General features: G+C 35.9%; 1 protein-coding gene and 1 pseudogene across 1 annotated transcript; one reads left to right on the plus strand and one right to left on the minus strand.

Moving 5' to 3' along the window:
• Window positions 1-2883: 2883 nt before the first annotated feature.
• On the minus strand, window positions 2884-4975 carry LOC131949600 (methionine aminopeptidase 2-like; annotated as a pseudogene).
• A 553-nt stretch (window positions 4976-5528) lies between these two features.
• LOC131949608 (uncharacterized) lies at window positions 5529-23184 on the plus strand. Its single transcript, XM_059311456.1, has 3 exons — window positions 5529-5539; window positions 21783-21945; window positions 22796-23184. The coding sequence occupies exons 1-3, from the start codon at window positions 5529-5531 to the stop codon at window positions 23177-23179; spliced, it is 558 nt and encodes a 185-aa protein (XP_059167439.1). The 3' UTR covers window positions 23180-23184.
• Window positions 23185-23325: the final 141 nt, after the last annotated feature.

The raw sequence follows: 23325 nt of genomic DNA on the forward strand, positions 1-23325 counted from the left end.
AAATTTCATAAATTACGACTCAATAAGTAAATCTATAGATCTAAATCAAATTTTAATGAAATGGTTTATTTCTTCGTATTCTAAAATTGGAAGACGACGCCATTGGTTTTGTGTACTTTCGGAAGTTCAAACATATGACATGTGACGTCATCTTTTCACAAATATAAACACTTTACCTGTTGCATAATTAAAACTGTTTTTCTACATTCGAATATGCCTTTATCTTTTTATTTTTCCACTTTAAATAAAATTTTGTTTATACATTTAAAACATCTACCATATTATTTTCAACAAAAGTCCGTATCAAGTTATCCGTATATCGCTGAAGATTCTGATGTGATATGCTGCGAAAATATTTTGCAGACCGAGAGAGAGAGAGAGAGAGAGAGAGAGAGAGAGAGAGAGAGAGAAAGAAGCGCGCACATGGGTTTTTAAATATTAGGATATATATATATATATATATATATATATATATAGGCCTATATATATATATATATATATATATATATATATATATATATATATATATATATATATATACATGAGAGTACAAATCTTGTTCACAATGAAATGATTTACATAATTCAATAGACTTATATCGTAACATTTTTGCATACAAATATCAGAAATACACTTTGTATGTTGAGGCCTACAATGCCCACAACAAAATATGTGAATTGGATAGAAATGTGTTTATCAACAAAGTAGACCTATGTTATACATAACAGGTTGAAACTATTTTTAATTTAAAACTGAGATCCTAAAACCATTGATCTTTACACGTAATTAGTGAACAATAAATAAAAACAGAACATTTTAGATACACAGAACGCTCTTAAGTTTTTTTTTTAGTCTGTGTTTGGTTGTTACATGTCATTAAAAATAATAAAGGATTGTATTACAACGTATTTTATATTGTCTTTATATTCTTAACAATCGATGTAAATGTATAATGTTTATTGTGTAATTAATTGTTCCTACATATGAAAATTATGTTGTCTTATTGTTTTAATACAAGAAATAAGAAATATGACTGTGAATAGGGTATAAAGGGAGGTCAGTGTTATTTATTTAATACAAGTTTTGCTACTCTTTTGATAGTTACCTTTTTGACAATTATCAATACTTACCTTTTGTTTGCTTATAAATTATAATAAACAAGAAAATTCTATAATTAATATAATAAAGCTATACAAGGTCTACTAAAATTTTTATCCAATTTTCTCGTATTAAATTAAAATAGAACCTAAATATTTTTGAGAAAAATAAACCAACCAACTTAACGCTAACATTTATTCTTTTATTTTATTAGCTTTTGAAAACTATAAACGATGTTCCCTTGTCTAACACCAATCGTCCATACACAATTTTACCTTTAAGGCCAGGTCATGTGGATAAAATCTGAGATTGTCGAGGGTCGTCAACCAGTGGCTCGCGAGTTGCATGCGGCTATTTCAAAGTCAAGATGCGGCTCTTCAGCTCCATGCACAACTATTGATAATCATTTTTATGATTTATAAACTCATGAAAATGCTTTATATAACTGTCGGTAATTAACGATATACACTGGCTATTTAAGTAGAACTTCTAGTTACTATATCAATGTACCATTACATTGTCCATCCTGAATTGAAACAATCAACTTCATAGTTGATAACCAAGCCTATGCCTTGCTTGAAGAAATGGATATTTTCGAAAACAAATATTCGCATCTTTTTGTTGAAGATATGGAGAGCAATAAATTACTTTATTTCGGAAAGATCTGAAAAATATCGTGATAAAACCAATACTACTATTAATACGAATCACTTCAGCATTACTATAAACAAAAAATGAACAAAATTCACTGAGAGATTTAAACAAATACACGTATTTTGAAGTTCATAGTAGATCCTCTCAACACAAAAACAAATGAGATCAACATTGAGCCATTTGGAATTGATGTCAGTTCGCTTTAAATGCAATAGCTGGAAACAAAACACTTAAGGAATGATAAGTTCACAAAACACTATAGCAAGTTAAAAGAGTTAGAGATTCAGTAAAACATGCACGTTACGCTCCACAAATGAGGCACTTTTATAGGACGCAGACGCATGGAATAGTCTTCTAGAATGCTACAGTGAGGTGAGGAAGTTGGCATTTGGAGTGCTGAAGATCTTCGGGTCAACATATTCGTGCGAGCGTTCACTTGCATGAATATAACGTAAAGTACAGTAAGAATCCAACTAACAAACAGAAGCGTGCTTGAAATTAAAAACAACAAGATATTATCCAGATTTAACCAAACCTTCAAAAGGCTTGCAAGACCAAACAATTTTTTATGGGTTTTTTTTTTTAGTTGTTTGAAGATTTATTTAGTTTTTCAAATAAATACAGTGCACTGCAGTTTTGAAATTTCAAAATAATTTACATTTCTGTACACTGACACCAGGTAGAGAATAAAAAAAACCTAAGCCCTTTATTTGACTTTGTAATAAGCAACTGAATGCTCACATTGACAATTTTAACTACCATGAGTATTTGCCTCCACTACTCCTAAAATATCATCATTTAACATCCATTCCAAAAAAAAAAAAATTAAGTTTACTAAAGAAATTTAGAAATTCAATTGGCTTTCTATTGTAAAATTGCCTTTTAAACATTTAGTATAAATTAGGTAAAAAACAATTTATTTGTAATCAAAGCCTGGAAATTATTTGAATAAAACATCAGTTTTTTTTTCCAGATTTAAAAAATCTGATAGGCTTTAACTCAACATTTCTTTCTCATTCTGCAAAGACTATGTTATCAAAATTATTGGATGTTTAACTTAAATAAAGCAACTTTTAAAATGATAATGAAAAAATATGAAAACTTAAATTCTTCACCGTTTTACTTAACTATTTTACACCCTTCAATATCTATTTGACTAAGTTCTATAAAGAAAGGACAATGTAAAACTGACAATTCTTTCTGTAGTTTTCCAGTACAGCTTTTTAATAGTCTTCGCCTCTTGATACCACCTCCTTGCAGGTGGGTCTCAAAATGATAGTGTGCTCAAACTGAGCGGTATATGAGCCTTTTTGATCACAGAGAGGAGGGTAAGGATCCACAATTCCAGCATCACACAAGTTTTTCAGCGCCATTAAGTATTTGCTTTGGCCCAGCCTATCCAGCCAGCGACGACAGAAAGCCAGGGTCCCAAAGTTCTGGTTGATGACATTCAACAACTGTCGACAGAAAGTCAGGGTCCCAAAGTTCTGGTTGATGACATTCAACAACTGTCGACAGAAAGTCAGGGTCCCAAAGTTCTGGTTGATGACATTCAACAACTGTCGACAGAAAGTCAGGGTCCCAAAGTTCTGGTTGATGACATTCAACAACTGTCGACAGAAAGCCAGGGTCCCAAAGTTCTGGTTGATGGCATTCAACAACTGACGACAGAAAGCCAGGGTCCCAAAGTTCTGGTTGATGGCATTCAACAACTGACGACAGAAAGCCAGGGTCCCAAAGTTCTGGTTGATGACATTCAACAACTGTCGACAGAAAGCCAGGGTCCCAAAGTTCTGGTTGATGACATTCAACAACTGTCGACAGAAAGCCAGGGTCCCAAAGTTCTGGTTGATGACATTCAACAACTGTCGACAGAAAGCCAGGGTCCCAAAGTTCTGGTTGATGACATTCAACAACTGTCGACAGAAAGCCAGGGTCCCAAAGTTCTGGTTGATGACATTCAACAACTGTCGACAGAAAGCCAGGGTCCCAAAGTTCTGGTTGATGACATTCAACAACTGTTTAGACTTGGCAAGCCTGAGCGGAACATGACCAACTTCAAAGTTTTTCATGTAATGAGAGACTTCCATATCATCATGTACATGGCCTTTGCCAGTACTGCCAAAGGTTTCAATAGCATAGACTTCACCTTCCTCCATTCTGGTTGCTTCACCCCCTTTGACGATTGGCACAGTATTTCCACCATGTATTCTGTACTGACTAATAGAGTGACCATTCAAGTTTCTAATTGGCTTAACTTGATAAGTTTTACCATCAAGCTCCACCTCATATGATTCCATGACTTCCTGTATCTGCTCACCAACATCACACAGCCTCACATCAATACCTGCAGCACGCACACCTGTGTTGGTTGCATCTTTCACGGCCAATAGTAGCTGATCATATTTTGGGTTGAATATCAAAGTAAAGGCACAATCCACAAGATGACCATTTATGTGGGTTCTAAAGTCAATTTTACAAACATCATCATAACCAAGGACAGTTGTATCACCAGCATTAGGTGTGTAGTGGGCAGCACAATGGTTCAGGGAGCAGCCAGTGGGAAAAGCTAGACCAGCTTCCAATCCATTCTCTTTGATTAACTTTCTGGCTGTGCTTTCTAGCTCTTCACAAATATCAAACATGGTCATTCCTGGTTTAATAATTGACTTCATATATTTTCGGGTCTGTCTGTGGGCCTCTGCTGCTAATCTCATATCTTCATACAAATGGCTGTGAGATTTATCCAACATCTTTTTCTCTTCATCTGTCATTCTGTTTTTAGCAGTACGATTATCCTGCTCTGTTGGGTATTCCATGATCTCCCCAACAGGATAGTTTCCTGGGCTAAAAAGCTCTACTATTGGTATTGATGGAGGCACAGTCTGTTGTTTGTTTGCTCCTCCCCCTACATTGGCCTTCCTCTTTTTATTTCTTTTTTTTTCTTTTTCTTTCCATCTCCATCATCTGCATCTTCCTCTTGCGCTTCTTCTGCATAAATTTTGACTGAATTTAAATCCTTGACAATAAGTTCAATTTGAGCTGCAGAAACGTTCTCTTCCGAATTTTCATTATTTCCATTACAAACATTGTTTTTCTTCTTTTTGCGTTTCTTTTTCTTTTTTGAATCAACGGTTTCTTGCTGATCAGCTATCAATTCTAGGGGTTCTCCATTAGAAGGAAATTCTTCGGTTTTTGTCTCTTCGATAGGATCAGTTTTCAAATAGTATTCAATAATTATAGTTATATAATTTGATTACTAATTTTATTATTCTAGTTGGGTTAGCTAAAATACTTTAGTATATTTTCTGTGAAACACGTGTATGTTTTTATATGAAGAAATATTAATTTCATATTTAAAAGCTATTTATTTTAAATTTAATATATATATATATATATATATATATATATATATATATATATATATATATATATATATATATATATATATATATATATATATATATATATATATGGTGACCCGTCAAAAGAGCGCACGACAAAAGAGCGCCGACATAAGAGCGCAGACAAAAGAGCGCCGACATAAGAGCGCCGACATAAGAGCGCACTAATTTCCCGACAAAAGAGCGCCGACATAAGAGCGCAAACTAAAAATCGAAAAACCACATCTAATAAATAGGAACAAGAAAATTAACTCAGATCAGAAGGCATTGTTTGATGTTAACTCTTTATTGTTTCATTAAAAAAACTAATTGTTCAGTTTCTTAAACTAAAAAAACTGGTATTGACGATTGATATTATTCGTTGTTCCGAACATGATCATTCTGTAAGTGTCAGTCCCACAATCCTACAAGACGAAATTTTGTCCTCTTGTTGACGTTTGAAGAGGTTCTGGAATTTTTATCGATAATATATATAGAATATATATTCTATCAGGAATTGTTATCCCTGCAACGTTCTGTGGATTAGGGTATGACAACATTCCCTTTCTGTGATTCGATCTTCTCTATGTTACTTGGGTTAGAACTATTTTCAAACTGCATTCATAACATATTAACCATAATATATAAATAAAGACGTTGTTCTCTCGGCGATTGTTTAATTAAAACAAGTGTTAAACATGTCATATTCGTTAGCATACAACATGTGTTTTTTTAATTGACTGCGCCAGTGGCGGAACTAGAAAAAAATGGCCCCCCCGCAAAAAAATTTTTTTAGGCCCCTATATATATATATATATATCTATATGTATATATATATATATATATATATATATATATATATATATATATATATATATATATATATATATATATATATATATATATATATATATATATATATATCGGGTGCAGTGGCGTAGCGAGGTCGGGTGTCACCCGGTGCGGCACTTAATGGTGTCACCCCCCCAGAGGCATAGAGACCCTTCCCAGGGACAAATTTTCGATTTGCACCCCCCCCTCAAGTTTTCGATTTGTACCCCCCCCCCCCTCAAGTTTTCGATTTGCACCCCCCCTCAAACTTTCGATTTGCACCCCCCCCCCCTCGAGTTTTTCTCTATATATTTTGCTATTTTTTGCCTTGGTGTCACCCCCCTAAATGGTGTCACCCGGTGCGGTCCGCACCCCCCGCCCCCCCCCCCCCCCCCCCGAAAGAAATTAAATTTATATAATTTATATAGAAAATATATACTTTTAACAGTGCCCGCCCCCCCCCTCCGAAAATTTCAAGTGCCCCCCCCCCCCCGAAGAAAAAAGTCTGGAAGAAACACTGCCAAAGACCCACCCATATTATAACCGAATATAACCTCTCCCCGTTACGGGCTAAACATGAAATTAAACATTAATACATTCAAAGGTGATATAGATCTTTTGGTTGTTTTAAGGCTTAAAAGCTAGATCATTGTATCCTAAATTTGATTAACTTTAATGTATTTAGTGTTAATAACTAATGTTCAATTAATACGTGTACTAATTATAAAACAATTAATAATATAAGGACGAGCCTTACCTTCCTTGTTGTGTGAATTAGACTCGTCAACAAAATACTTCATCAGGTAAATGAACAACTACTGACTAGTGTCTTTAACAAAATGTGCAGAAGTGGTCAGTTTACAGTTCAGTAGTTCATAGACGGTTCGTTAATCTATGCATTACATCTTATTGTAAGAGTAAGGGTGTGGTGAGGGGTAGAGGTGAGGGGTAGGGGTGAGAGGGGGGTGAGGGGGGAGGGGTGAGAGTTGGGAAGGTTCAAGGGAAGGGGACTAGAAAGTGCCGATAAACATCTACATCAATAGTGCCGACTTTTTCCGGTCGTCTAGAAGACCAGAATAGTCGCCGCAACATTTCCCCAGCCCGATTTCAAAGCGTGCCGGCAAAAACTTCAGATGCTTCGCTAAAGGGAGATAACTTAAACTTTCACAAGTTTATTGATACAGTTGTTAAAGTAAAAATGAACGCAATTATAAATGTATGACATCGAAATAACTAATTATATTTTTTGTAGAGTCCAGGCCAGTAGTTTAAACACACAATCATATATATATATATATATATATATATATATATATATATATATATATATATATATATATATATATATATATTTAATAATGTAAACAATATAACAATTCTTTTTTGTTCTCCTAATCGACGCCACTAAAAGTAAAAAGGTAGGCTACGTCTTTGAAGTTGTCTATATGTCTGGCGGTCTCTCGAGCTATAGTCTGTGCATTTTTCTCAAAGACGTTTGCCGACTATCGTGTTTTTTTGTAACTGTAGAAGAAAGATAACTCAACCTCCACCTAATTTTAAAAAAAAAAAATTAATTTAAAAAAAAAAAAAAAAATTTACATTTTTTTTTTTAAATAATTTAGCCAGGATTTTTGGGCCCCCAATCGGTCTGCCCCCCCCCCCCCGCATTGCGGTGTCTGGCGGCACTGTTGTTCCGCCCCTGCGTCTTTGAAGTTGTCTATATGTCTGGCGGTCTCTCGAGCTATATTCTGTACATTTTTTTCAAAGACGTTTGCCGACTATCGTGTTTTTTTGTAACTGTAGAAGAAAGATAACTCGAACTCCACCTAATTTAAAAAAAAAAAAATTTAATTTTTTTTTTGTTTTAATTTTTTTTTTTACATTTTTTTTAAAAATAATTTAGCCAGGATTTTTGGGCCCCCAATCGGTCTGCCCCCCTCCCACGCATTGCGGTGTCTGGCGGCACTGTAGTTCCGCCCCTGCGTCTTTGAAGTTGTCTATATGTCTGGCGGTCTCTCGAGCTATAGTCTGTACATTTTTTTTTTCAAAGACGTTTGCCGACTATCGTGTTTTTTGTAACTGTAGAAGAAAGATAACTCGACCTCCACCTAATTTAAAAAAAAAAAATTAATTTTTGCGCTCTTTTGTCGTGTGCTCTTTTGACGGGGTGCCTATATATATATATATATATATATATATATATATATATATATATATATATATATATATATATATATATCTTTTAAAGAAGGGGAAATTTTGTAAATTGTAACTTTTGGCTCTACCATCTCAAAAGGTTGCCGACCCCTGTTATAAGTTTATTTTTATTTTTTTACCACGGTTTAACACAAGAGCTGGCTTCCCTACATAATATGTATGGCACTGTTACCGGAGAGGATATATTCAATGAGGTAAAAAAACATTTGCTGATTATAACTTGGACTGGACTAACCTCAGTTACCTGACTGTTGATGGAGGAAAGTGGCATAAAGAAAGGCTTGATTGGACAACCGAGCAGATGTGTAATGAGAACAACATTGTACAACCAATGTCCCTGCACTGTATTTTTCACCAGCAAGCTTTGTGTGCTTAATATATGGACATACGCAGTGTAGTGAATCTTGTGTTGAAGATGGTGAATTAATAAGGTCACATTGTCACATGGGCTCAACTATATATAGTTCGGAGACATGTTGAAAGATACAAACACAGAATCGCAAGATTTACCAGTAAGATGACTAAGTTGTGAGAAAGTTCTGAGCAGGATATTTAGTTAAGAAAGGAAATAGGTCTTTCTTCTTCTTCTTCGTTCTTAATTATTAGTGTTGAAGGGGATCGAGATTTATCTGCCATTGGGTTTGAACTCGAGTCTTTGTTCGAATTTTTCAACCATGAGCTTTTTGCCGACTCGACCACGCCTCCAACACAATTAAGCGTTACGTGTCAACTGTTTATGCGCCATTGAGGCCATTGACTCCGATTTCAGCCTGCTTTTCTTTTTGGATTTGCTTCCATAGCCTTTGTCCAACCAAGAACAAACTACAAAGCAGTTGTTTAATTTTGGAGTTGTCTCTCCTAGAAGAGTGGCTGTCCCCAGCTAACGAGCCTCATCTGCCCGAGGGTTCGAACTCGAGACTTTTCGGTTTAGCAACCATGAGCTTTACCGACTCGACCACGCCGACCCCTAGGAAATAGGTGACTCTCTGGAAAATAAAGCAAGCCGCTGCTATTAATGCCTGATGAAAAGTATGGAAATTGGCCTCTGCTGTAAACATAACGTCATTTAACTTTTCTGAACCTAAAACTACAAGAGAGGGAAATCTAGTTTCTGATCTATACACCCACCTAAAAGCCTTAAGAACCAAACTTGCCATGTTTTTGGAACGAGTACAGGCCAACAACTGGACGCACTTTTAGCAGTGCAAAGTCTTCATAGTTGAAGCAACAACTGTGCCCCAGGTCATTTGCATGCAAGATCATCAAAGACCTCCAGGTTTATTTTCAGTAGCGGTTTTCTGACTTGCATTCAAAGGCATAAGAAGTGAGACTGTTTCAAAACATTTGAAGCAAATGTGGCCAGTTGCCCAGATGAACTGCAGCTGGAGGTCACTAAATCGCAAGTAAATGACATCCTTAGAGACTAGTTCAAAGAAGGAAGGTTGGGTTTTTATTATTTTATTTTATTACCACGTTTTTCTTAACTCAGCTTCGCGTTTGTTTGTGGATTTGTTTGTTTGTTGTTAAAATTGACAACGAAAATTAGCCCACTTCTGATTGCTCTAGAGATCTGAAATTCGGCATGCAGGCTATTTTCGCCTACCAATTTCAGATGCAATCATAAAAACTAGCAATTAGAGACCTAAATTAGCTAAATTAAATTACGCCCCTAGGACCCTAAAATTGAGGACATGATTTCTCAAAAACGCATGTAAATTTATAAATTACTAATAATATCCCGCACTTTTATACACATTTTATTAGGCGTTCACTTGGTGTGGGACGGAGTGGTCTAGCGGTAGAGAGATGGACTGCTAACCCGTTAGTCTCGAGTTCGAATCCGAGTTCAAGTCAGTAGACCGTCCTTGAGTCCACCCAACTCTGATGGGTACCTAACTCCTGTTAGGGAAAGTAAAGGCGGCTGGGCATAGTGCTGACCACACTATCTCTTCATATGCCGAGGTCACAGAAACAAGTGAACTCTACTTCACTTGCACCATAGACCGTCAGGTTTGAAAGAGAAACTTTTCACTTGGTGTGCAATTCTTTTTTTTATTACCACGTTTTTTTTTACCACGTTTTTCGTAACTCAGCTTCGCGTTTGTTTATGGATTTGTTTGTTGTTAAAATTGACAACGAAAATTAGCCCACTTCTGATTGCTCTAGAGATCTGAAATACGGCATGCAGGCTATTTTTGCCTAACAATTTCAGATGCAATCATAAAAACTAGCAATTAGATACCTAAATTAGCTTAATTAAATTACGCCCCTTCTCTGTTTAAAGCGTATCGGTCGCTCAAGATTTTTAGTTCGTGTGTTTGTTGACAACCCCAGACCATCACGTGATTCGTGAGTAGATCTCCACGCCAGCTACGGTAGCTACACACCTGTGGGTGTCCATTCCATTCGTGTTGACTGCGTTGAACTGAACAAATCGTTGTGTCATGAGGATTGGTTATACCAATATGCAATAGTAGACTTCTGAATAAAATACTTTAAAAACACTTTTTAAAAACCACGTTTTTCATGTGTAGCAACGGACTAAAAAGGAGAAAATAAAATACTTAAAAAAAACTTTTAAAAAAAACCACGTTTTTCTTGTGGACTAAAAAGTGGAAAATAATTTTTTCTTCCGACCCTAGGGGATCTTCCAATGACTGCTGGTAGATTTTGTGCTTCCTCGAGCTGTGCAGGTTCTTGTGATGACTGTTCATACATTGGATGACAAAAAACGTGGGTCGGGCAGATTTAAAGCGATTTTTAAAGCGAAAAGCACACAACACACGAATTTTGGAAATTTGATGGTGAACGTACCCACGTTTTTTGTCATCAAATGTTAGTGGCTCTTTAAAACCAGGGAAATTTTGAAAATTGTAACTTTTGGCTCTTCCACTTCAAAAGGTTGCCGGCCCCTGGATTGTTGTAATACAGGGGTCGGCAACCTGCGGCTCGCGAGCCGCATGCGGCTCTTGTGATGCCAAGGCGCGGCTCTACAGCTCCATGCACAAATATTATTAACGAGCCGACCCGCGGCGTTTCATATGCCGCTATTTAGTTGTTTTATTTTCTACTTTTCAGTAATTCATAATTTGTGAATTTGACAGTACCAATGCTGCCACTGAAAATAATTGCTTTAAAACGCCTATCAGTAGCTCGTTAAGGACGATAACCCCCTCCCACCTTCCCTTCACCCAAACCCTACCCCACACCCCCCCCCCATGTCGTTCATAATAATAAAGGATTGTATTACAACGTATTTTGTATGTCTTTATATACTTAATAATCGATGTAAACGCATGCATAATGTTTATTGCGTAATTAATTGTTTCTACATGTGAAAATTATGTTGTCTTATTGTTTTAACCCATATTCTGCTAGCGTCCCACTTATGGGACGCTTGTAAAAAAAATTGCTAAAATTTATTAAAAACTAGTTAAAACACAAATTATGTTTCATTGTATTTGAAAATGGTTAGACTATTGAATTTGTGTATGTTTTGTGAAAAAAATTAATTTAGAAAAATGTTATAGTGCCGGATTTGCAGGACTTGTCAAAATGGCGGGAAAAAAACACATGCGCACAGGAGAATGTATATCTTCTAAAATATTAACATTTTAAGTGCAAAATACATTTGAAACTTGTAGCAGTACCATATTTCTATCTGATAAAAATTTAAGAATAACAATTTTTTTTTATTACTTCATTATATCAAGTGTACAACAAGCGTCCCATAAGTGGGACGCTAGCAACGAATGGCCCCATGTAGATTGTTACACAAACGTCACATTTATTTGACACTAGCAATAAACACAGTTGCAAATGTTTATGTTAAATGGTTAATTATGGTGAAACAATTGTTGACTTTGTTAACTGTTGACTTTAGGGTGTTAAGTAGTATTTATAGATATTTAATTATGACCTTGAGCTATATTTTCTTATATATTAATGTATTAAAAAATTGCAAACATTGAAAAACTTACATTTTATTTTTAAGTATTCAGAATTACACTTACTGAAGTATTTAATACGATTGAATACAAACTAATTTAGTATTGCTGTAAATTTACTAGCGCGTGATATTAAAAGTATAACAAACCAGAATAATAACAATGGTCACGATTGAGGTGAAGTGATTCAGTCATGGGGGTTGGTTAACTCTCTTCATATGAGAGAGCTCAAGCTACATATAGCAGAATTGTGAATTAGCTGTGTACAGTTGTCATGCCCCAATAATATTCCCCGCCAAAGGTTCCCGATACCAGTTTTACTGTGTTAACTTTTTAAGGAGATTCCTGGTGTTAGATTGGGAGATGTTCGCATAGTGAAGTGCAAACATGGATGAGAGCCATGAACACTCAATACAAGCCCCCAGAGACAGATCTGTGCCCTAGAAATAAAATGTCTGATGCCCTAATGTACGCCTGTGAGGGGGGGGGGAATAGCGAGGGTAACAAAAGAGAAGATGGCTGGATGACATCTGGGACTGGACCGGATCGTCTTTTGCAAATTCACTCAGGGCAGATTTTCTTTCAGGCATCATTTCGGAGAGGGGGGGGGGGGAGGGGGGCTCTGCCCCCAGAAAAAATGGAATTTATATGCAAAACATACTTTTACCAATGTCCACCCTTCCCCTGAAATTTAAGTCCCCCCCCCCCCCCCTGAAAATTTCAAGTACGCCCCCCAAAATATCAATTATTAATATTCAATTATATTACCATTTCGATGAATAATAGCAATATTTGTGATCATGTGTGTATAATTAGATGTACTAGTCAGAGCTTACTTATTTCCAAGTGTTGTTCACTTTGATGAATGCTACATTGAAAGAAAACTAGACTTTTGAGCAAAATTTCTGCATATTAGACCATGGTATGGCTAACCCAATTGATCATTATCTTTATTTTTAGCTGTCCTAAACAATGTAATCATTGGTCTAACAATATAAAATCAGTATACAGTTTAATTTTCGCGAGATTAGCCATATTTCGTGATAAATTATTTTATTTTTCAATAAATGTACATGGGGCCGTTCGTTGCTAGCGTCCCATTTATGGGACGTTTTTTAAAAAATCGATATTTAAAAGAGTATTGATTTAAAAAAAAAATCCGTAGTAATTCCTTCATTCAGTGCCCAAAAGCTAAACCATATCAAAAAATTATAAAAATTATGGGTTAATAAAAAAAAGAAATATGACTGTGAATAGGGTATAAAGGGAGGTCAGTTTTATTTATTTAATACAAGTTGCGCTACTCTTTTGATAGTTACCTTTTTGACAATTATCAATAATTACCTTTTGTTTGCTTATAAATTATAATAAACAAGAAAATTCTATAATTAATATAATAAAGTTATACAAGGTCTACTAAAATTTTGATCCAATTTTCTCGTATTAAATTAAAATAATACCTAAATATTTTTGAGAAAAATAAACTAACCAACTTAACGCTAACATTTATTCTTTTATTTTATAAGCTGTTAAAACTTTTGAAGTTGAATACACCCTTTGCTCTTAACCCAGGGGTCGGCAACCTTTTGAAGCGGAAGAGCCAAAAGTTACAGTTTTCAAAATTTCCCTGGTTTTAAAGAGCCACTAACATATTTTTTATTTCAAATATTTTATTTTTTTATTAAGATTATTAGTACTTGTTCAAGGAGCTGGAGAGCCGCATCTTGATATCAAAAGAACCGCATGCGGCTCGCGAGCCGCAGGTTGCCGACCCCTGTCCTAACCTGAACACATTGCCTTTAGGGCCGCGTCATGTGGATAAAATCTGAGATTGTTTTAAGTCAGGGGTCGGCAGCCTTTTGAGACAGAAGAGCCAAAAGTGACAATTTACAAAATTTACAAGTTGTTAAAGAGCCGCCAACATTGTCATATATATATATATATATATATATATATATATATATATATATATATATATATATATATATATATATATATGCAAAAACAAATTAATGAAAATACTCCCGAGAGGAACTTCTGCGGAAAAAAAAATTAAAATTTCTTATGGGCGGCGCCCGAGTTAGTGCATTTTTTTTGTCAATACACGTTTTGGCGCCCAGAGTTCCAGAGCGGCTATGTTAGTACTTGGCATCCGTTAATCGGGTGTTGTATTGCCAAGTCGTAAGGGGTACTACTATATTCAGCAGCAAAACTGCAACAGACGCAACCGCCGGCACCTTGTCCATTGTGCGACCCGAAGAGCCCCGGGCTCACCTGCGAGCACTATAGCGCCTACATTCGTTTTTTTTTTTTTAGTCTGTACACTATAGACACGATGAGCAACAATACGTTCATTTCAAACAACGCGATAGGCTATAGATACAATGGATTGCTATAGTCGCTCACTAAATTGAGTCACTGCACTGTGCGACTTGGCGCCCAGGGCTATCCCGTGAGCACTAAGCGCCTACCTTAGTTTTAAGGAGCACACTACAAAACGACATTTCGACATTCGATAATTAAACCGAGCTAGGGGCCGTACGCGGCGCCCCGTCGATAGTGTTATCGGGTTCACGAGAGCGCCACTTGCCGTCGGTAGTGATTAACGGTGATATTACGGTGAGTGATTAACTTACACTCATGAAAATGTTTTCTATAACTGTCGGTAATGAACGATATACACTGGCTATTCAATTAGAATTTTCAGTTACTCCCCATTTCAATGTACTATTACATTGTCCATCCCGAATTGAAACAATTAACTTCATAGTTGATAACCAAGCCTATGCCTTGCTTGAAGAAGTGGATAGTTTCGAAAAAAAACATTCGCATCTTTTTGTTGAAGATATGGAGAGCAATAAATTACTTTATTTCGAAAGATCTGAAAAAAATATCGTGATAAAACTAATGCTACTATTAATACGAATCACTTCAGCATTACTATAAACAAAATGAACAAAATTAAAAATAAAGTCACTGAGAGATGTAAACAAATACAAGTATTCTGAAGTTCATAGTAGATCCTCTCTAAACAAAAACAAATGAGATCCACATTGATCCATTTGGAATTGATGTTAATTCGCTTTAAATGCAATTGCTGGATTTAAAAACAAAACACTTATGGAATGATAAGTTCACAGAACTCGAGAGAAAATTAAAAGATTTAAAGGTTCAGTAAACATGCACGTTACGCTCCACAAATGAGGCACTATTATGGGACGAATGGAATAGTCTTCCAGAATGCTACAGTGAGGTGAAGAAGTTGACATTTGAAGTGCTGAAGATCTTCGGGTCAACATATACGTGCGAGCGTTCACTTGCATGAATATAATGAAAAGTACAGTAAGAAACCAACTAACAAACAAAGGCGTGCTTGAAATTGAAAACAACAAGACACGATCCAGATTTAACCAAAGCTTCAAAAGGCATGCAAGGCCAAACTATTGTAAATAGTATTCAATAATTATAGTTATATAATTTGATTATTAATTTTATTATTCTAGTAGGGTTATTATTCTAAAATACTTTAGCATATTTTCTGTGAAACATGTTTATGTTTTTATATGAATAAATATTATTTCATATTTAAAAGCTATTTATTGTAAATTATATATATATATATATGTATATATATATATATATATATATATATATATATATATATATATATATATATATATATATATATATATATATGTTACCGAGTCTATTTGCTTGTAGTGCCAAATGTTACCGATTTCACTGCTGACAGCGCCAAATGTTACCGAGTGTATTTACTCGTGCTACCTTTGACCAGCACACAACATCGATCACAATATAGATACTCGGAAATGCAGGTTTACATTGATCTCTTTATTACATGAATCAATAGAAATGCTCCACATAACAATGCATCAATGTTCCACAAGAATACAATGAACCAACTGACCCCCACTGTCCTCACTAGTCCTCACATAACAGAATGCACGTGTCCATAATTCCTATCCTCACATAACACACACGTCTACACCGTTCAATAACCAACTGGGTTCTCAACTGTCCTCAACTCCAATACGTCGTCTTATATATCTCCCACGTACATGTAATAGTTTCCACACGTTACATCAGCCTGTTGAACTGCGCAGCTCTATCGTATCGCTTCCCAAAATACGCCTTGGCTTTGTGTTCGTTATCAGTCTACCATCTGCACTATTGCATCAGACTGTAATACGTTGTTAACCATAGTATGGTAACTACCCTAGTTACATATATATATATATATATATATATATATATATATATATATATATATATATATATATATATATATATACCTAATCCTAATAAAATACCATAATATTGAAATAACAAAGTTAGTGTCTCTTTTAAAGAAGGGGAAATTTTGTAAATTGTAACATTTGGCTCTACCATCTCAAAAGGTTGTCGACTCCTGTTATAAGTTTATTTTTAAAGCTGTTCGAGTGTACAAAATTTATCAAACATATTATGGTATTTTAACCAGCTCTGCAAGAATAATAAAATCAGTAATCAAATTATATAACAATAATTATTGAAAATATTTACAATAGTTTGACCTTGCAAGCCTTTCGAAAGTTTGTTTAAACCTGGCTCATAACTTCTCGCCTCAAGATTTTTTATTTGTTAGTTATCTTCAGTGTTTCTTTCAGATTTTTTTTCTCCTGGGGGGGCACTTGAAATTTTTGCGGGGGACGGACTAAAATTTCCGAGGGGGCGGAAACTGTTAAAAGTATATATTTTCCTTATAAATTCCACTTCGTCCCGGGGGAGGGGGTAGGCTCTCTTTGGTGGGGGGGGGGGGGGGGCAGCCCCTCTCAAGAAATGCCCGGAAGAAACACTGGTTGGCTTCTTTACGTTTTATTATATTCTTGCAAGAAAACGCTTGCTCGTATGAATATGTTGACCCGAAGATCGTCAGCAATCAAAATGCTAACTTATTTACTTCATTGTAGTATCCTGGGAGAATAGTCCATGCGTCACATAATAGTGCCTCAACTCGGTGCATTTATTTTAGAGCTGTCCAGTTGTTCAGCGAAACGTGCATGTTTTTCTAGACCACAAAATCTCCTAACTTTTTCCTGAGTTCCGTGAATTTTTCAAATCCAGCCATTTCATATGAAACGAACCAGTATCAATTCCAAATGGTTCAATGTTGATCTCATTTGTTTTTGTGTTAAAAGGGTCTACTATGAACGTCAAAGTGTACTCGCATTTCTTTTGAATTGCTCAAATCTCTCAGTGAACCCATCCTTCATTTTATTTATTGTAATGCTGAAGTAATTCATGTTAAAATTAGCATTAAGTAATTTATCACTCTCTGTGTCCTCAACAACAAAAATTTTTTTTTTCGAAACAATCAACTTTTTCAAGCAAGGCATAGGCTTGGTTTTCTTTTCCTTGCAGTTTTACATTTAGCTCTTTTAGTTTCTTTGTAACATCCAGTATTTAGTATCTAATATGAAGTTGAATGTTTCGATTCGGGATGGCCAATTTAATAGAAAGTACATTGAATTATGGAGTAAATAAATATTCTAATAGAATAGCGAGTGTTTATTGTTTATATATTATCATTATATCGTTCATCACTGAATGTTGCAGGACAATATTTTTAAGAATTTCGAAACTAGAATAATTATTAATATGTGCGAATGGAGCTGAAGAGCCGCATCTTGGCATCAAAAGAGCCGCAGGTTGCCGACCCATGGCCTACACTACCGCCCAGCACGCCATGGGGCTTGTTGTATGAAGGCCTTGAGTAAAAACTCAAATTCGCAGGGGTGGCGCTGTTGTTCACGCTAAATGTTACAACAATCTTACATTTTATCCACATGACGCGGCCATTTTTTTATTTTTTTTTTTGCATTTTTTAATAAGTTAACACCATACATGAATAACATGATCTAAAGCTTAATCATTTTCTTGCAAAACTGACATCAAGTCATAAGAACATGGTTCGTCCAAGTCATGATTTTGACTAGGTAGTTTAATTCTGGACTAACAAGATTGAAAGTTTAATGTCTTTCAATATCAGAAGTGGGTTAAAATTTGGTTTAATTTGACTACAAAACCACCTGCGAACATTGCAATATGTCAAGTGAAAAAAAGCAAATGCTATTGGTTCAGTTTAACTAACAGTGTTTGAATATTATAAGCCCCCTTACTGAGAAACGTGAATTGTTACACATGAAAGCGGCCATTTTTTTTAAATACTTTTATTTGCAATTAAAACAAGTACATCAACATCAAATTTTTAAACATCATTTTGAATACCAAATGAAAACGAAAGGTTTTGCAAATGTACATAATGAATATTTACATGATGTAATGTATTTGATTATAAAAAAAAATTGCAAAGGATGACAGTAAAAGGGGTGAAGGTCAAATGAAAGTGTCAGAAGTCTGGGTGGGGAGAGGAAAGGAAATTTTTCAGAGAGGGTCAATGGGACAGTGAAGCATTTTCTATGTAGGGAAACAACTAAAGTTGACTAGTTGAAAGGGTGTTGTAGTGGTCGCATTGAGTTTTCAAAAGGTTGCAGTGTGAAAGATGAGGGGAAAGAGACAAGATTTAGAACTTTAAATAAGTTCTGGATATTGATGTTGCGGTGGGTGGTGGGGTCGTTGGAACAGTTAAAGGGATTGTGGGGTTATCATGTCTGGGGGTAAAGTGGATAGAGGGGGAGAGAGGAGGGGTAGATTTTTTTTTGTTTTTATTAATTCAATTGTTTTAAACATTTAAATCAGTAATAGAAATATATTTGATAGATTTTACATAGCATCAAAGACATGATCAACGAACATCAATTGCATATATAATAATCAAAGGGAAAAAAAAATGGCATAAGAACTAGATTAAAATATGGTGTGCAAACTAGGTTTCTCTTCACTGCTTAGTTTAGTGTGCTGCGGAGTCAAAAGTTCACACTGTAGCCACCCATGGACAGAAATAGAAACGACTGTGGGAGAAGGGTCTCTGTAATCACGTACTGATCTATCATGGCCAATAAGGTAAATATGTTCAGGGGCGTCTAGGAAAAGAAAGTACATTAACACAAATTTCAAAAGTTTATAAAATAAAAGAATAAATATCAGCGTTAAGTTTGTTAGTTTATTTTTCTAAAAAACAATTAGGTTCTATTTTAATTTAATACGAAAACATTGGATCGAAATTTTAGTAGACCTCGTATCATTTTATTATATTAATTATAGCATTATCTTGATTATTATCATTTATAATTAAACAAAAGGTACGTATTGTTCATTAGCAAAAAAATAATTATCTGAAGAGTAGCGCAACTTGTATTAAATAAATGACACTAATCTCCCTTTATACCCTATTCACAGTCATAAATCGCCTTCGTTTTTTTATTAAAACAATAAGACATTTTCACATGTAGAAACAATTAATTACACAATAAACATTATACATGCATTTACATCGATTGTTAAGTATATAAAGACATTACAAAATACGTTGTAATACAATCCTTTATTATTTTTAATGACATGTTACAACCAGTGTTTCTTCCAGACTTTTTTCTCCGGGGGGGGGGGGCACTTGAAATTTTCTGGGGGGCGGGCGGTAGACTTTCTTCAGGGGGGGGGGGGGGCGCACACTGTTAAAAGTTTATATTTTCTATATAAATTACATAAATTTTATTTCGATCGGGGGGGGGGGGGGGGGGGGGGTGGGGCGGTAACATTTTTTCGGAAGAGACGCCTGAAAGAAACTCTAGTTACAACCAAACACAGAATAAAAAAAACTTAAGAGCGTTCTGTGTATTTAAAATGTTCTGTTTTTATTTATTGTTCACTAATCACGTGAAAAGATCGATGGTTTTAGGATCTCAGTTTTAAATTAAAAATAGCTTCAACCTGTTATGTATAATATAGTTCTACTTTCCTAGAGCTTTTCACACTAAATATTATTAATTCAAATATTTTGAAGTTAGTAATAAACCAAAAGTGCTAGTTAAAAAAGGATGAGGGCTAAATTGTGTAAGAATAATTGGTCTATTGGGCACATGTTGTAACCGTGGAGTTGAAAAGATAAGGATCAGAGAGGTCGATGTGTTTATTTAAGCCTAAAGAAGATCTTCTTTAAACTACACAACAGCCGATATTTTTAATGCACGTTTTTCGATATTTTAAAATTTTAAATCCTACTCATTGCGTTTGAGTGTATTTTAGAATGCAGTAATTTTTATTTATTCATATCATTAATCTACAATCTACTTTTTAAGTAAGTTTAAGAACGAAGTCTAATAAAGGTATTAATCTATAATTAATATTATAATGTATAGAAAATCAAGTCTGTACATAAAATATCTAAAACAAAGTTCAAACTCTAATGTGCCTATCAATCAACAAAAACAAAAGTTTCGCTAGCTTTGTTCGGGCTTATATCCCAATGTCTGGGGGATATTACATTATTAAATTTGCTGAATTTACTCATATCAGGCCATATTATATGCTGTGAAGTAATATTATAACATTGTTGCTTTACCATGTTTAATGTTTTAGCTAAATAATTTGCTTTCAGTTTATTGAAAACTTAATTGAAAGCCATTAATGCTTGATGTTTGTGGTTAAGACATATTACTTTAATTTAAATTTTAAAAAGATTATATAGCCATGAATAATATTAATATATGGTAAAACATATTGCTTTAAGTTTAATCCAAAAAGATTAAATAGCCATAGATCGTTAATGTGGTTAAAACATTGTGCTTTAAGTTTTATTTTTAAAAAAAAGATTAAATATCCGTGTTTTAGTTAAACAATTTCATAACTCGCAGCTAGAAATCAAGTTTTATTTTCTCATCTAATATTCTTACAATATATGTGATGTTTAAGTTAAACATTTTCATTACTCGTAGCAAAAAAATGAAGTTTTATATTGTTATATAATTTTCTTACGATATGTGTAAAAATGAAACTGTTTATAACTTGAAACAAGAAATGCTACAGTGCTGTTTAACATATCCCTGAATCTGTGGTTGTTGTCGTTTAGGTGTAAGTGTAACATATCGCTGAATCTGTGATTGTTGTCGTTTAGGTTCGAGTGTAATGTATCCCTGAATCTGTGGTTGTTGTCGTTTAGGTCCAAGTGTAACATATCCCTGAATCTGTGGTTGTTGTAGTTTAGGTCCAAGTGTAACATATCCCTGAATCTGTGGTTGTTTTTGTTTAGGTCCAAGTGTAACATATCCCTGAATCTGTGGTTGTTGTCGTTTAGGTCCGAGTGTAACATATCCCTGAATCTGTGCTTATTGTCGTTTAGGTCCAAGTGTAACATATCCCTGAATCTGTGGTTGTTGTCGTTTAGGTCCAAGTGTAACATATCCCTGAATCTGTGGTTGTTGTCGTTTAGGTCCAAGTGTAACATATCCCTGAATCTGTGGTTGTTGTCGTTTAGGTCCAAGTGTAACATATCCCTGAATCTGTGGTTGTTGTCGTTTAGGTTCGAGTGTAACATATCCCTGAATCTGTGGTTGTTGTCGTTTAGGTCCGAGTGTAACATATCCCTGAATCTGTGGTTGTTGTCGTTTCGGTTCGAGTGTAACATATCCCTGAATCTGTGGTTGTTGTCGTTTAGATCTAAGTGTAACATATCCCTGAATCTGTGGTTGTTTAGGTCCGAGTTCTCTGCCGTCGTTGTGGACAAGCTACCTCAGGTGTTTGTGGTCAAGTACCTGGGTCACCGTGTGGTGTCTGGTGTGTGTGGCCTGCACCACGTGAGGAAACCGGTGGACGAGATGGTGGCGGCGGTTAGGTCAAAGGTTGACGACAAGGCGAAGGTGAGATCATGTTGTATGGACTGGAGTGAAAGGGTTGACAGAGTTTCTTCCAGAGTTTTTTCTCCTAGGAAGGGGTGAGGGAACCTGAAATTTTCGTGGGTGGGGCGGACCATAATTTCCTAGGGTGACGGAATGGACACTGGTAAAAGTATATATTTTCTATAGAAATTTTACATTGTTTGGGGCTGGGGGGGGGGGGGGGGGGGCGATAGACATTTTTCGGGAGGAGCTCCGCCCCCCCCCCCTCCCCCCCCCCCCCCCCCCCCCCTCCGAAGAGACGCCTGGAAGAAACTCTGGTGGTTCGGTGTTCCAACATTGGCGTTAGAGGAATACAAACACCAAACATGATTTAAGGATGAGATTTAGCGGTCATGTGGCTCGTGTAGTTTGTGAGTTCAAAATGTATAACAATAGACCTCCTTTAAAAAAACATGATAAAATTTGCAAGGGACGATATGGTCCAAACGTAGAGTATTCGACTGCTAAACTGAATGTCTCGAGTTTGGATTCTGTGCTCCAATCAGTAAGACGTCAGCGAGTCCACCGAGATATAGTTGAATCCTGACTCACGATATGGAGAGTAAAGTTGTCTTGGCATATTGCTGACTATACAATCCCTCCAAATGCCAAAGTCTGAAACAGTTGCAATCTGTTTTATGAACCAAAAGGTTCAAAAGAATACTTTACTTACTTAACGCAAATTATTTATGATTAAATTACGTTTTAATAAAACACGAACTTACCCTAAATAAAGGGAGACAACCATTTTTTTTTTATTTAAGATATTAACAGTTGAATAAGCCACGAATTCGTTTAATGATGAATATAATACAAAACCTATACCTTTCAGGCGGAGCTCCCGCTACTCTACGTCGTGGTCAGCCCTAAAGGCCTTGACCTTCGCGAGCACAAGAGCAACAAGGTCCAGGGCTCGGCTCCCCTGGGGCTGATGCCGATCGACTTCATCTCCTACGGCGTGCAGGACATCAAGTACTGGCGTGTCTTCACCTGCATCGTCGTGCGCGAGCTGTCGTCACGGTCACGCTCGGCCACCTGCCACGCCTTCCTCTGTGACTCCTCCCACAACGGCCGCAAGATGGCGCTGTCCCTGGGTGCGGCGTTTAACATGTACTCCAAGCAGCTGAGGGTGGACGGGAAGCCGCATAACTTCCAGATAGAGTTGCGTCCCCCTGATGAGCTGGCTGATACGCTGAATGCGGAGTGTGAGGCGTAGGTGGTGGTCACGTGATCTCGACAATGGCGTCGCTAGGTCGGATGATAAAGCAGGCTGGGGCGTGACGCACCCCTCTATTAAAAGACTTCATGTAAGGTGGACACCTCCCCCCCCCCCCCAAAACCTAACATACAGGCTGAATGCTT

The sequence above is a fragment of the Physella acuta genome, unplaced genomic scaffold (assembly GCF_028476545.2).
Source record: "Physella acuta isolate Inbredline_101_S28 unplaced genomic scaffold, ASM2847654v3 ptg000062l, whole genome shotgun sequence".
Classification (NCBI taxonomy): Eukaryota; Metazoa; Mollusca; class Gastropoda; family Physidae; genus Physella; species Physella acuta.

Excerpts from the sequence above, each read along its gene's own strand:
- LOC131949608 (XM_059311456.1), top strand. Across the intron at positions 21,946-22,795 it reads AGGTTGACGACAAGGCGAAG|GCGGAGCTCCCGCTACTCTA; the intron begins GTGAGATCATGT and ends TATACCTTTCAG.